This window comes from Syngnathus acus, chromosome 12 (genome assembly GCF_901709675.1).
Source record: "Syngnathus acus chromosome 12, fSynAcu1.2, whole genome shotgun sequence".
NCBI lineage: Eukaryota > Metazoa > Chordata > Actinopteri > Syngnathiformes > Syngnathidae > Syngnathus > Syngnathus acus.
The window spans coordinates 10,775,840-10,788,327 of NC_051097.1; the positions used below are offsets into that span (position 1 = coordinate 10,775,840).

At 47.7% G+C, this 12,488-nt stretch overlaps 1 protein-coding gene across 2 annotated transcripts in view; it reads right to left on the reverse strand.

Annotated features, from left to right (window-relative positions):
- The window catches only part of LOC119131074 (fibrinogen C domain containing 1), a 39,279-nt gene that overhangs the window by 11,698 nt on the left and 15,093 nt on the right, over positions 1–12,488 (reverse strand). For both annotated transcript variants that reach the window (XM_037265205.1, XM_037265206.1), the window contains 3 exons: positions 10,746–10,905; positions 8,806–8,942; positions 2,951–3,047 (listed from right to left, as the gene is read on the reverse strand). In XM_037265205.1, coding sequence (XP_037121100.1) covers positions 2,951–3,047; positions 8,806–8,942; positions 10,746–10,905 — 394 coding nt within the window. The remainder of the gene's footprint in view (positions 1–2,950; positions 3,048–8,805; positions 8,943–10,745; positions 10,906–12,488) is intronic.

Sequence of the window (12,488 nt, forward strand, 5' to 3'; positions counted from 1 at the left end):
ATCTCTTTTGCTCGCCCCTCCGTGCGCTTTCCATTGACGCGTCAGCTATTTTTTGCACAGTGCGGCCATTTGTCCTCATTTCTTCTTGTCAGAAGAAGAAGTCAGGCTTGACTGGCCGCATCAGATGAAGAAAGATGAAGAAAAAAGATGAAGAAGAACGCAAACATCACGCCGGAGTTGTCGGCCATGTCCAAAGACAACCGGCGTCTAAAGTTGTGCTGGAAGTACGGTGGCCTTGCGGGGCTCATTAACCCAGGATGGGTGAATGTCGAACTCTTTTGTTTGTGCTTTTACATTTCGTACTTTATTATTAAGTCCACGACCCTCGACGGTGCGTTTCCATTGGTGGGTTAGACGACAGTGCTCGGTAGCTGTTGTAGCCCATCTGTAGCAACATCTTTCATCTGGTTTCGTAGCTATTACATCTGGAGTCGTCCCACGGCCATAAAAAAAGAAGGCAATTTGTGAAGCGGTGCAATATGTAGAGCAAAAAAGAAGGCCGCGTCTGCAAACAACGCTTATCCGTCTTGAGGCGGCAGCCGCAATGACGTTGGCTCTCCCGCTCTCTCCCCCAGACTCAATCCATTTTTCATGTTTGCCCCGAGGGCAATCGATGACGGCGGTGACGAGACAATAGCGCACCCTGGGCGAGCCGCAAAAGGCGACGAGTGCGTCTGGTCTGCCGGCTCCTTCGCCGCGTGTGTACACTTGGCGGGAAAGCCGTACATCCCGCCGCCGTTCTCCCCCCCCCCCCCCATTGTTTGTGTTTTGAAATCGCAAACTGCACCGTTTAGCCCCTCTCACATGCACAAAAACAACAACCAGCCAGCTAGCAAAAAAGACATCAGAGAAGACTATTTCTTGCTATAGGTCAAATGTTATCCAACAGGAGACTAAGGGCAATATGAAAACGGACTGCTGCAAACCAAGTGGAAGCTTGTGGAGGATCACAAAAATTAAACAATGGAGGATAATACGGGTCACTTTCAATCATTTCTAGGCATGAGACATTTATCCAAGGAGAGACTAAGGGCAAGCAGACAATGGAGCGCGGCATCTCAGAGGAGACTGTGGACAGCATTATCCTGATCACATCACACTATTTCTTTTCATGAGACAACTTTTATCCAAGATGAGATTAAGGGCCTAGGGCGAAATGTCATCTATGCAACCATCTGGCCATCAAAACGAGTCGTATTCTTGTTATTTTACTTTGCGGCTATTTGCCCCAAATCTCTGCGGGCTCCTCCACTCCATTGCAAACATGATGTCCGCTCCGCTTTGCGACGGGGCCGCCTCCCCACGGGCACATTGCGCTCCCAAAGTGTTCAAGAGAGTGCTTTTTATACAGAGTGCAGATGAGAGAGGACGTCTTTTGCGTCCCGGAACCTTGACCGCGCACGTGTGTGCGTGTGCGCCACTGAGACCAACTTCTTTTTTCTCTTCAGGCTCCATTTGCTCTTCCAAAGTGATGTGCGGCTGAGATGTGAGCTTTCAAAGACACACAAACACAAACAACACGCTTCCAACTGTGAAAGCTCATTAAAACGCTGAGGCCATAGCCAAATTTCCTCAGGAAACAACATCTCAGCAAAAGATTAGCTTTCTTTGGGCGTGGGGATGGCTGTGTTTTTTGCCCTTTCTTTTTTTTTTTTACGAGTCAATTGGCACCAAAGTGTTTCTACTGTATCGTTTGTTTTTTTTCCCTCTTCGCGGCGACCTTGTCTGAAAGGCATCTGGCTAACTTGGAAGAAAGTCGCAGCTTGAATGAAGCCGACTGCATCCCGGAGACGGGGGCGTCAGTGGGTTACAAGGTTAGGCAATTTGCCGAAGGCTGCCGCGACCGTTTTGACAAACATCCGCCGAAGGGCTTTTTCAAAAAGTGATTACGTGCAAATACAAGACTTGCAAACAAATATGGACACCAAAGCTGAAATCGCATCCAGGATGTATTTCTCAGCTTACGATACATCTTATTCAATAGGTGACCACGATTGTGAGTGATGTGAGTCACCCCGCTCACTCTTTGTTTGATCTTCTGCCCTCTGGGAAGAGGTACGGGAGCCTGCGCTCCCGCATCACCAGACTCACCAACAGCTTCATACTGTTCGGATCCTGAACTCTCTCCCCCCTTCTGCGTAGCGTCCTGTACTTTGACTGTCTGCTGTATGCACACTTGCTCCATTTTTGCTCCTCTTATTTATTATGTTATTTGTTTATTTATTATTTCTTCATCACTCTTATTTATTCATTGTTTGTGCCTTCTTGTTTTTATTTTTTTGTGTTGTTTACTTGTATGTATATTGTGTACTATGTCTTGTCACCGTGGGATAGTGGGAACGTAATTTCGATTTCTTTGTGTGTCTTGGCATGTGAAGAAAGCAGACTTTGACTTTGACTAAAGACAGCTAGAGAAACAGTCGAAAAGGGAGACTACGGAGTATCAAACACGAAAACAAAAAATAAAAATAAAGCAGCATGTGTTGAATTCGATGTAATAGGAGACAGAGGGCAAAGAACCGCTGCAGGAAAATATAAACAATCGAGTATCATAATGCCAATAGAGAAAAATGATGATCCATTCAACAAATTCTCATCGTTAAAACTATTCTTTCCGGGAGGAGACTAAGGGCCCCAGCAGCAACTGTTACTTTGCATTACTGTGCCATTTGTTTTATTCTGCCTTTTTTTTGCACCATCAGTATTTGAAGACAGAATTGCAACAAAAAAAAAATATCAGCAACCACCATCAGCATGAGACCCATTTTATCCAAATGGAGACTAAGGGCCCATTGTATCGGTATTTCTAAACTGCAATGCAGTGTAAGCTGTCGCCATTTCAAAACATAACTGCAAAAAGATCAATACCAACACTTTTATCCAACAGGAGACTAAGGGCCAGTATGGGAAGCAGTTGCTCATTTTGACGCGGAAATACATAAACACTTACCGAGCCAGTGTTCCCCGGTGATTTTGCCAAATCCCTCCCGGTAGGACTCCCAGGCTCGGAAGAAGCTGACCGAGCCGTCTTCCCTGCGCTGGATCACCTACACAGGACGGGACAAAACAGGACAAAGCGGGACGGGGGGTTACTAAATGAGACAGAGGGAAATTCAGCCAGCCGCTGTGATGACTCCTTCAAAGCGCTACAGTGTTGGCCGGACGCGCAGGACGGGAAAATGAAGCCAGCAAATGCGCACAAGAACTACCTGGCAAAAAGGCAATCTGTCGAAAAAATGAAAAGAGAACGTAATTAAATGTGAATTGCGTTGACGTGAAGCTCACAGTGGGAAATTGCTCTCTGCGCTTCGTTGAGTTCCAGCAAGCTTTTACACAAGACGGTCAACCGCCACTCCTCACACCGATTGTTGAGCTACTATATTTTATGACTATTATAAGCAAGGGGTAAAAAGAAAAAATGTCTCCACAAAACCCTCAAACCATTTGCGAGGTCAGCCCAAGCACGCCCGAGTCAAGCGTGGAGCAGCCGCGGGCGGGTTCAAGTGCCTCGGGCCTCTCTTCAATACGCGCCGTGCCATCCTTAGGCGAGCGGGCAGTTCTCGTCTCCACTTTAATTACAAGTCGACCTTGCGGGTCGCGATCTGGCCGTCCCCACGACAGGACAATTATTGCTCTCCTTTCCGAGCAAGCGGCTGGATTGAAACGTTTTGTTCCTCATCTTTCGCCGATGTCCATCGGATTTCGATCAGAGAAGGGGTTTCGCTTGGTTTCGGGTCATTCGAACTTCTTCTTCCTGGAAGGTGTAGACCAGTTGTTGTTTTTTTGGGGTGAACTCTGACCCATTGAGGCCCTTTAAGACTCCTAAATAAACATGACTTGATTTCAGTGAGCATTGTGGGTAATTATCTCCAATTAAATTCTCTTCTCAGGCAGCCAGACAGGCTCGGCACGTATACGATGATTTCCTCCGGGCCGAAACGTTGGCCTTATCTGGAGCCGCGCAGCTGAGAAAGCGTGGCGTTGACACCTTCCAAATCACAATCGGCCAGGGTGTCGCCGAGCTCCAATGTTTGTAGCAGACATCAAAACAAGCCCCTGCCACCGAGCCGCTTCTGAAATCCCAGCGTGCTCACACTTTAGCCGCAGGGCATCAGGTGATCAAAGTTGTGTCAAAGTGGAGGTGAAAAATGTCTGCTTTGGTCGTCGCCGATATTGTAAAGACGGCGCAGAAGCGCAGGCTTGCTGCCAAATCATTTCTTTTAAAGCCTATCGACGTTCATAACCAGACTGTTAATGCAACACTTGAAGCCTGAAATTTGTATTTTTATTGCAACGGACTAGTTTGAATGGAAAAGATCAATTGTCTTCACCTCCTGCGGAGTTCAAAAAAAAAAAAAGAAATATATCAAGGACGAATCTGGGACAGTGGCAACCTCTTTTCATATTGCGCCGCGCTCTCTTCGCATCAAGCCGTCTCCATTCTGCAGTTCAATCTCTCCCTCCGTGCAGCTCTTAGCTATTAAATTCTTGATTCGAGCTGTTCTACATGCTCGGCGAGGTCTAAACAAGGCATTTTCGCCCCAGAATCACCTGCTGTTCTGTCTTGTCTGCTTTGCAACCTACTCAGACATCAGAAAGAAAACTGTCAATCGAGACACTTTGAGGTCACTGACAATCTGCTTGGAAACTTGAGAAAAGGGTGTGGGGGAGAGAAAGAAGGACGGCTAAATTGCTCCACATTGGCAGAAAGGCAGTAACTCGGGACCAAGTCTCGCTCCCCCAAAAAGTGTCATAATGGGTTCGGGTTTGGATTATTCAGTGCCATAGTGTGTGTAGGTGTACTAATTTGCAGAGTGAAATCAGAATGGCAGCTAATTGTCTCTTTTCACAGTATTTTCTACGCAACAATTTTGGTCTGGGCTTTCTTTGCCGCTGTATAAGCAGAAAATCGAACTTAATGCCTTTGATACAGACGCTAAATTGAATGCAGGATCAACCGAGATCTTCATCCAAAAAACAGCATCGACCACGTGGCGCTGAACGGTCCACACGCACCATTCGACATCTTGACGTCTGCTGCGATTAGCTGTTCCAGACAGCGCGCCCCCATTATGAAGCCCGATCCCCTCCGCCGCCGTTAATTCTATCAAGCCGCACTTCTTTTTGATCCGCCGAGCAGAACTAGCTCTGGTCGCAAATGCCAATTGGTAGCCGCGGAGGCGAGTCTCGTCGGGCGCTAATCCCGAGGTGTGGAAAAGGTTTATCCTGAGCCAAAGGCGCCTCGATCCTCTGTAAAGACCGCATTGACAACGTGAGGGATGGCTGGGAAGAAGTTGGCTTTTATCTCAAATGCAAAGGTACCCACTGTTAAGGGGGGCGGGGGGGGGCTCTATTAATTAGCCGAGTGTGTTAATGACTGAGTCAATATGTCAGGCCTGTTCCTGTAGTTAGTCCCCCTGGTGGCTTCATTCATGAGGTTGCTGTATGCGTTTGAATCTCAAACATAAATCTCAAAGTCAAGCTACGCTAGAAACTTTAAAGTCATGTCAACCATCGAGTCAATGAACTGACATTGTTTTGTTTTTTTTCTTCTTTTCCCCCAAGGCCGCTGCCCAAACGTCAATCCCGCGGAAGCTCGCACCCGACGCAACGCCTTGGCGCCCGCCGTCGGATTTGCATGCGCGGCGTTAACCTCGCTGTAATCGCCGCAGTAGATGAAGGCTACTTAGCGAGCCGCCTTAAGCACTTCAGCGGGATTTCTGTCAGCGGCGGGGAGGCCGCCGCGTGCAGATGGGACATGCCGACAGCCCCGACGCAACGCCGGGCCAGAACCAACATAAGCTGTTTGCCGCCAAAAAAAAAAAAGCTGTTTGAAGGAGATTTACAATCTGGCACGGGAGGATGTCGGCGTGGCGAGCAGCAGCGAAGCGACGACGATTGTTATGAGCGGAGCGCAAAACACGCAAGCGCTAGCTAACGCTTTGCTGAGCAATATGATGGATGATTGGCCAAATTCAATGGCGAAAAGACAAAGTCGACTTTTCCAAAGCAACATATGCCGGTGAACGTTCCCTAATCCTATTAGAGAGACAGACGCGCTACCGACGTGGCGGCAATCATCCTCCAGCACTTTCTTGCTTGGCTTTTGGCTGATAAGATTATTCCGGGCCGTCTGCGACAAAGCGATTACGATCTCGACGTTACTCGGTTGCGTGCTGCTGTTTTGATTAGCAACAACATTTGATTGAGATCAACATCTTAGCATCAGAGTTGAGTGGAACACTAATGGTGGTGTAAGTGGTCATGTTTTGCTGACACTGTAGGTGCTGCAACAGAGTTGGGGAGATGTTGGGGGGCATACATTTAGTAGACAAATGATACTATTTAGAGTCACTGAGGTGATTTGGGGTTGAGGGGGTGAAATATTTTCTTCTTCCTGAGAGGGGGTGCATAACAGAAAATAAGCGAGAAGCAAATGTCACACGATATGAGAATTTAAGAGAACGGAGCTGAAACGGGAGAGAAGGAAAAGTTCTTTTTTGAAGGTTTGCTGCCTTACAAAAACATGAATAGGACACGCGCGCGTGCATCCATCCACAAGCGAGCGACCCTGCATTCCATTTCTTCTTTCTATTTGCTTTCAAACGAACAAACATGAAATATTGAAGCCGATCATTGGTCGGAGAACTCTCCGAAAAGGGACGGGGGGCGGGGCGGGGCTCCAAAGCACACAAACACGGCGGAATCCGACATTGCAGATGAAACTTTTACATTTGTCTGAATGGTTTATTTGTCGGCGACTCGTGATAAAAGCCCCTCCGGCGTTTGATGACGCCGCACCGTCAATAATGCAGGCTTGTGCTTATTTTTACACCATATACCTTTTATCGCAAGTCACAATCGGAGAAATTTGCCCGCATTTAAAAGGTTTGCACGGCCGATGCATCTTTTAGTATTTGCGAGTGTTTTAGCTTTGACTTCTGTAGGTTGGAACTCATCCCGCTCGATGGTTGGCATCACCTTTGTCTACTAAGTTTTGGCACATTTGGATTCAAAAAGTCCATTCTTGCACTTTTAGATGTCGCAATCATTTTCATTCCCTGTTCTATGGTTGTCATCATCACACATTGCCAACTCTCTGCCTTTTATTCCAGTCAGACGCCTCACCCCCCCACCCCACCCTCCTTCCAAGCCTTCCAGTCTTCTTCTTCTTCCCACCTCCCTCCAGCTAACCCGTAGATCCCTCAAGACGCCGCCGACATGTCACGGCGGTATGCTAATGCGGCTGCGGCATATGGCTTCATTGCTTATTTAAGCTCAGCCGAACGAGAGACAGACCGCAAAGCTAGCGACTCAACCCGTCCTGGGCTCGGCGCCCGCTTTCCGGATGACGCCGCCATGATCTGTTAATGAGACTCAAGTGCGATGGCAATCAGCTCAACACACACCGGGCGGGATCAGCTATCGCAAATCCGATAAAGAGAAGGTTACGCCTGCAAAAGGTGTCGCAGAGCTAGTTGTTTTTTTTAAGTGACTGACGAGCAGGCTTTGGCGGTCCGTCCCGTCCCGTCCCGACCCGTCACGCTGCGCTGAGCAATCCGTCACTCTGATAGTATCGCTTTATTTGATGATTGCGAGGCCGCGACCTTGCCCGTCTGGCAAATGCGATGTCACGCGAGTGACGCCTGCACTGCGGGTGTCCTGTCACCACCGCAGGGGAGGTGGGAAAAAAACAAAAAACCTAAAATCATCACTTTGAGACACCAAACTGGGGAGCTTGTCAGACAGACGCTATACTTGCACTTTATCAAAAAAATAATTTAAAAATGATTAGGGAGGGGCTGCAAAGGTCTTTGTGTATAATAATCTGTCATTGAGAAATTCATAAGTACTTGTATCGTCGGTTCTTGGAATTGGTACCGACCGGTGAGTATAAGAATCTTTCTTCTTTTTTTAGGACAGGTCATTATCTTTTAGGGGAAAACATTTTTGAAGGAAACTTGCCGCCTTGCCACTAACAGACGCAAATGAACACGTTTCTTCTTGTTCTCCAGCCAGAAGAATGCAGTGAAAAGGTCTTGTCAAGGTTGTCTTCCTCAGACTTAACCTTTCAGACCTCGGCGACGTGCGGCATGTCTCTTCCCACAAAGAAAGAGGAAAAAGACATTTTTGCAAACAGATGGCGTCAAAGCACTACATGAAGCTGATCAACAGTTTGAGTAAGTCAGTAAGTCCATTTTCATTTTAAAACACATTTGCCAAAACCAAACTTCCTTCCTCCAAGGCCTTCAAATATACTCAAAATAGCGGGAGGATAAAAGCGGAAATTAACTTTATTTAAAATGTAAATTTGGTGCATTCCTTTAAGCGCACGGCCATTTTCACGCACTAGTTGGCAGACATGAAAGGAACCAATTATTTCTAGAAAGTTCAGAGCCAGGAAAAAAATTAACACCGTTCTTGATTTGTACTTTGGAAAGATTCCCAAAATGTGAAAGTAAACATTTAAAGATGTCGCGAGGAGTCGACTCTCCATTAGAGACACAAGCGCAGCCCTTCAGACTTCAGAACAAACAGAAATAAACGTCTCCGAGGAGTGCGCCTCACTTGATATCGTGTCATTGCCAGTGCGTGCGTGCGTCAGAGAAACACATTAAAAAGACATTTCCAAAGAGAACTTGAAAAAGCGCCGCCGCGTCAATGTTTGTTCACCTCCGAGCGGCGGCGGCGGGCGATGCTGTTTACCGTTGCAAGGCCGCACGTACGCAGCCCGGCACATTACAACCCAAATGGAAATCTCATGTGAAACACGCTTTAAGAATGACATGCTGTCAAAAGACTCACCGTCCAGCCGCCTCCGTCGGTGGTCATGTCGCAGTAGACCTGAAAGCCGCTGGGATGGTGAATAGGGAATATGGAATAGATGCCGTCCTCGCGCTGGCCGCTAGCGTACAGGTCGCTGCAATCGCGAGGACGCGAGCCTGGCAAGAAGAGGAAAGGACAGACTTGAGCAAGAAAAAAAAATCTCTCCATCCATCCAGCCAACTAGCTACCTAGCTAGCAAGCAATCCTACTAAGTCACTCTTGTTCACCCTACTAGTGGGCCTGATGTGTAACAAACGTTCAAAGGGTGTTTCATAGTCGATAGGCGGCGTTAGCGTCGTCAACAAACTTTTTTTTGTTTTGCCATCCATTTCCTTTCATTTCTTTCTTTGGCTTCTTCCCCCCGCGAGACAAGAAAGACGCTGACGCGGCGCAAAGTCGTTCACGCTGGGTGAATAAGGTCACATTTGATTTATGTCCGCTTGTCTTTTTTCCCGCCGAGCCAAGTTCATGTAAACACACTTCTCCGGCTTGCCGAAGCAATCGCATTCGTCGCCGGCCGCATTTTAAACGGAGAAGAGAAAAAAAAAAAGAACAAAAAGGGGATTAATGTGACGCGGATGGATGGAGGAAGGACGGATGGCTGGCTGGCTGGCGCTCCGCCTGAACGATTTGGAGATACAAAATATAGCTGAGATGAAAGAGTGGAAATAAAGACTCATGGATGAATACATAGATTATGTATCAATACTCGCCACCCATTCATCAAAACCGTCTGTTGATTTATCCCCGGCGCTCCCGAAGGTTGTTTTTTTTTTTTTCCACGTCTTGTCACGAGCCGCTAACGAGCTCCGACGTTCTACATTAGAGCGCCGAAATGCTAGCCAAGCGTTTCTCTTCTGGTCATTAGCGACAAAACAAAGACGTCCATCTGGCCCATTTGTACTCGCGCTCTTTTCCTTTGTGACAATTTTTGAATATGTCGCAGAAGAAAAACAAGTCTTATTCCCACCGGGCAAAGACAGAAATCGGGGCACCGCATCAGGTCGTGTTGAATTTTGTTGGAATCACCCCATCAGGTTTTGTCGACAAAAAATAGAAAGCTCACCCCCGTTGGGGAGGTAAACAGAGCGTAATCATCATAACGTAACAAAATCATTAACACTTTGACTAATAAATTGTTGCTGTTAGGCTGTGATGAAATTTGTCAGAAGTGATCTTGGAATATTTCGTCTGTACGGCGACGCTCAGCTGTGAAACGCAGCTTTGCAATGAGCGACAGACAGCGTTCGCACCCACTCCGGCGGACATTTTGTTCCTTTTAGTCAACTGGTGAAAGTTGATCACAGAAGCGATCGGTGTATTTCCACAATCCCGATAAATATTACATTTTATATAGCGTCTGCGCTGTGCGACTTGATAAAACATGCATGAGCTGCTTGTCAGATGAGGGCGGGAGAAGGTTCTGCTGCCGCCGCTGCGCTTGAAAGTTGACCTATGAGCCCTGACAGACAGCTGAGCCAACAGGACACCTGGGCCGGCAGGCTTTTTGTCGAAAATAATGAGAAGGCGCACGCTTTGTGAGACGTTCCCTGACAGGACCTGGCGCCGGCGGTCACGGTGGCGCTGACGATGCGCCCGTCAGCCCGACGTCGGGCTGACGACACACAGACCACGATTCTGTAATGGAGAATAGCGCGGGGGAGGAAAAAAGCAAGGCGGCTGTCAAAGGCAAAGTTTTAACACAAGGTCGGAAATTGCGGCAAAATCTTTCTCGATTTTTTTTCTCCAGTCAAAAGGAGCAAGGTGCTGGCTCAAAGGACTTCATTATTCGCTTGTGTATCAAATTGCTTTTTTCCTCAATAATAACAAATGATTAACATAATAGCATATTTATCGCTCAATCAACCCATGCTGTGAGCTGCCCAGGTCAATTCTTGCACGCACAAAACACGCCTTACCGTTAGCGCAGCCTTTGAAGCGGGTGCCCCTCGCCGGCGCCCTCTGCAGGTCGGCTTTGGTGCGTGCTTTCAGCCCTACGTTTTCCTTCTGCATGGCGTTGAGCGCGTCGCTTACAGAGTTGACCACCTTCACCATGTTCACCTGGCTGTCTGACAGCAGCTGAGGAAATAAAAGTGGGGTTTCAAAATAAAGAAGCGGGCAGAACAAAAATAAAGTGATAGAATAAATACACAAAATGAATCAGAGTAAAAAAACACTGCCGAGAATCAAAACCAAAAGCTAAGCTCGAACAATAAACAGACTTGCATCAAGCAAAGACATAAAAAGGGCATCGCGGCAGCACTAAAGTCCTGCGGGAAGCCCGATGATGAATGTGCCATCCCAGCCCCTGGACCCCCCCCACCATTGACGAAGGGGGGGTCGTTTGGACTCGGCGCCCCAGTTGGCTGGCGGCCCTGCGCCGCCAGGTGTTTGGCTTCCCCTTGTACCGTTGTACATAATTTGGCCCTGGGGTCTGCTAGCTTAATGCTAACATAAAAGGAAACACCACAGACGGGCTGACAAAACTAGCACTCGTACTGCGGTCGTTGAAGTCTTTAAACAATTTGGATATCATCACAAATACTGGCAACGTAAGAAAAACGAGCGTACAACGATACTCTTCTTTTTCATCTAATATTACTGCTGCTTATTAGCGACAAATGCGGTTAACTGTATTGGAATAATTTCTTGAGCCCTCCCTTACTTGATGTGGGCACGTCCACAGCAAGGCAAAAGCTCATCATGAAGTGCGGAGGGGCGGCTCATCAATTAGGACGCTGATGTGATTAGCTCTCGTTAGACACCCTTCACACTGGCTGCCGGGGTAAGTCAGCAGAGTCAGTCATTATCAAGTCATTAAACGCTCGTTATCAGCGCTAAATGGCAGCGTATGTTTGGGGTACCGGGGTCCGTACTGTGAGGGCGGCCAGTAAAAACGAGTATCCGAGAATCGAGTGCGTGTTTCAAGGTCTTGTATTGGAGAAAATGAAGAGTAAGAAACGGATGGGGGTTTTTTTTGGGTTCCAATTCAGAGAGTACAGCAAAGTACTTTGTGTCTCAAGTACTGTATCCCGAGTACTTTTTGACCTGAATCTTCTCAGCTGCCCATTTGCTTAATTGCGCGGCTGGCATTTAATCCCCGACGTGACTTTGATGTTTATCCGCCAATGATCCAATTATCATTATCCCCGGTTATTTGGTGGAGCTTTCAAAGTTAATTGCGCCGCAGCGCCGAGCTTTTCTTTGTCATCGTGTCGCCTCAAAGGACCTCGTGTCAGGATCGATGAACGTCCAGAGTGGTGTGAGTCGCGACTCGCTCCGGCGCCGTTAATATTCGACCGACGTCCCGCCGAGTTTAGAAGCTGCCGTTCGTGTCAAAGTGGACTCTGGTGTTGTGTTTGCTGAGCACTTGATGGGCCCCAAAGGCCGCGATCGCTGTGACGCCAATGCAAACGTTTGCTTTCGACCCCACAATGTGACTCGCAGAAGAACACTGGGACAAAACGTTGGAATCAATAAACACCTCAGGGGAAATCCTCATTTGAAACAACCTATTACTGCTCTGTTCTAAACTATACATGACATTGCTGTTCCAATACTTTTGGGGGACTGAGCAATCCTTTCTGTGTTTTCATTGCTGTTGGAGATGGCGAACGTCTGGGCGATCCATCCGCAGGGGGCCCCTCACAACACACAAGCGA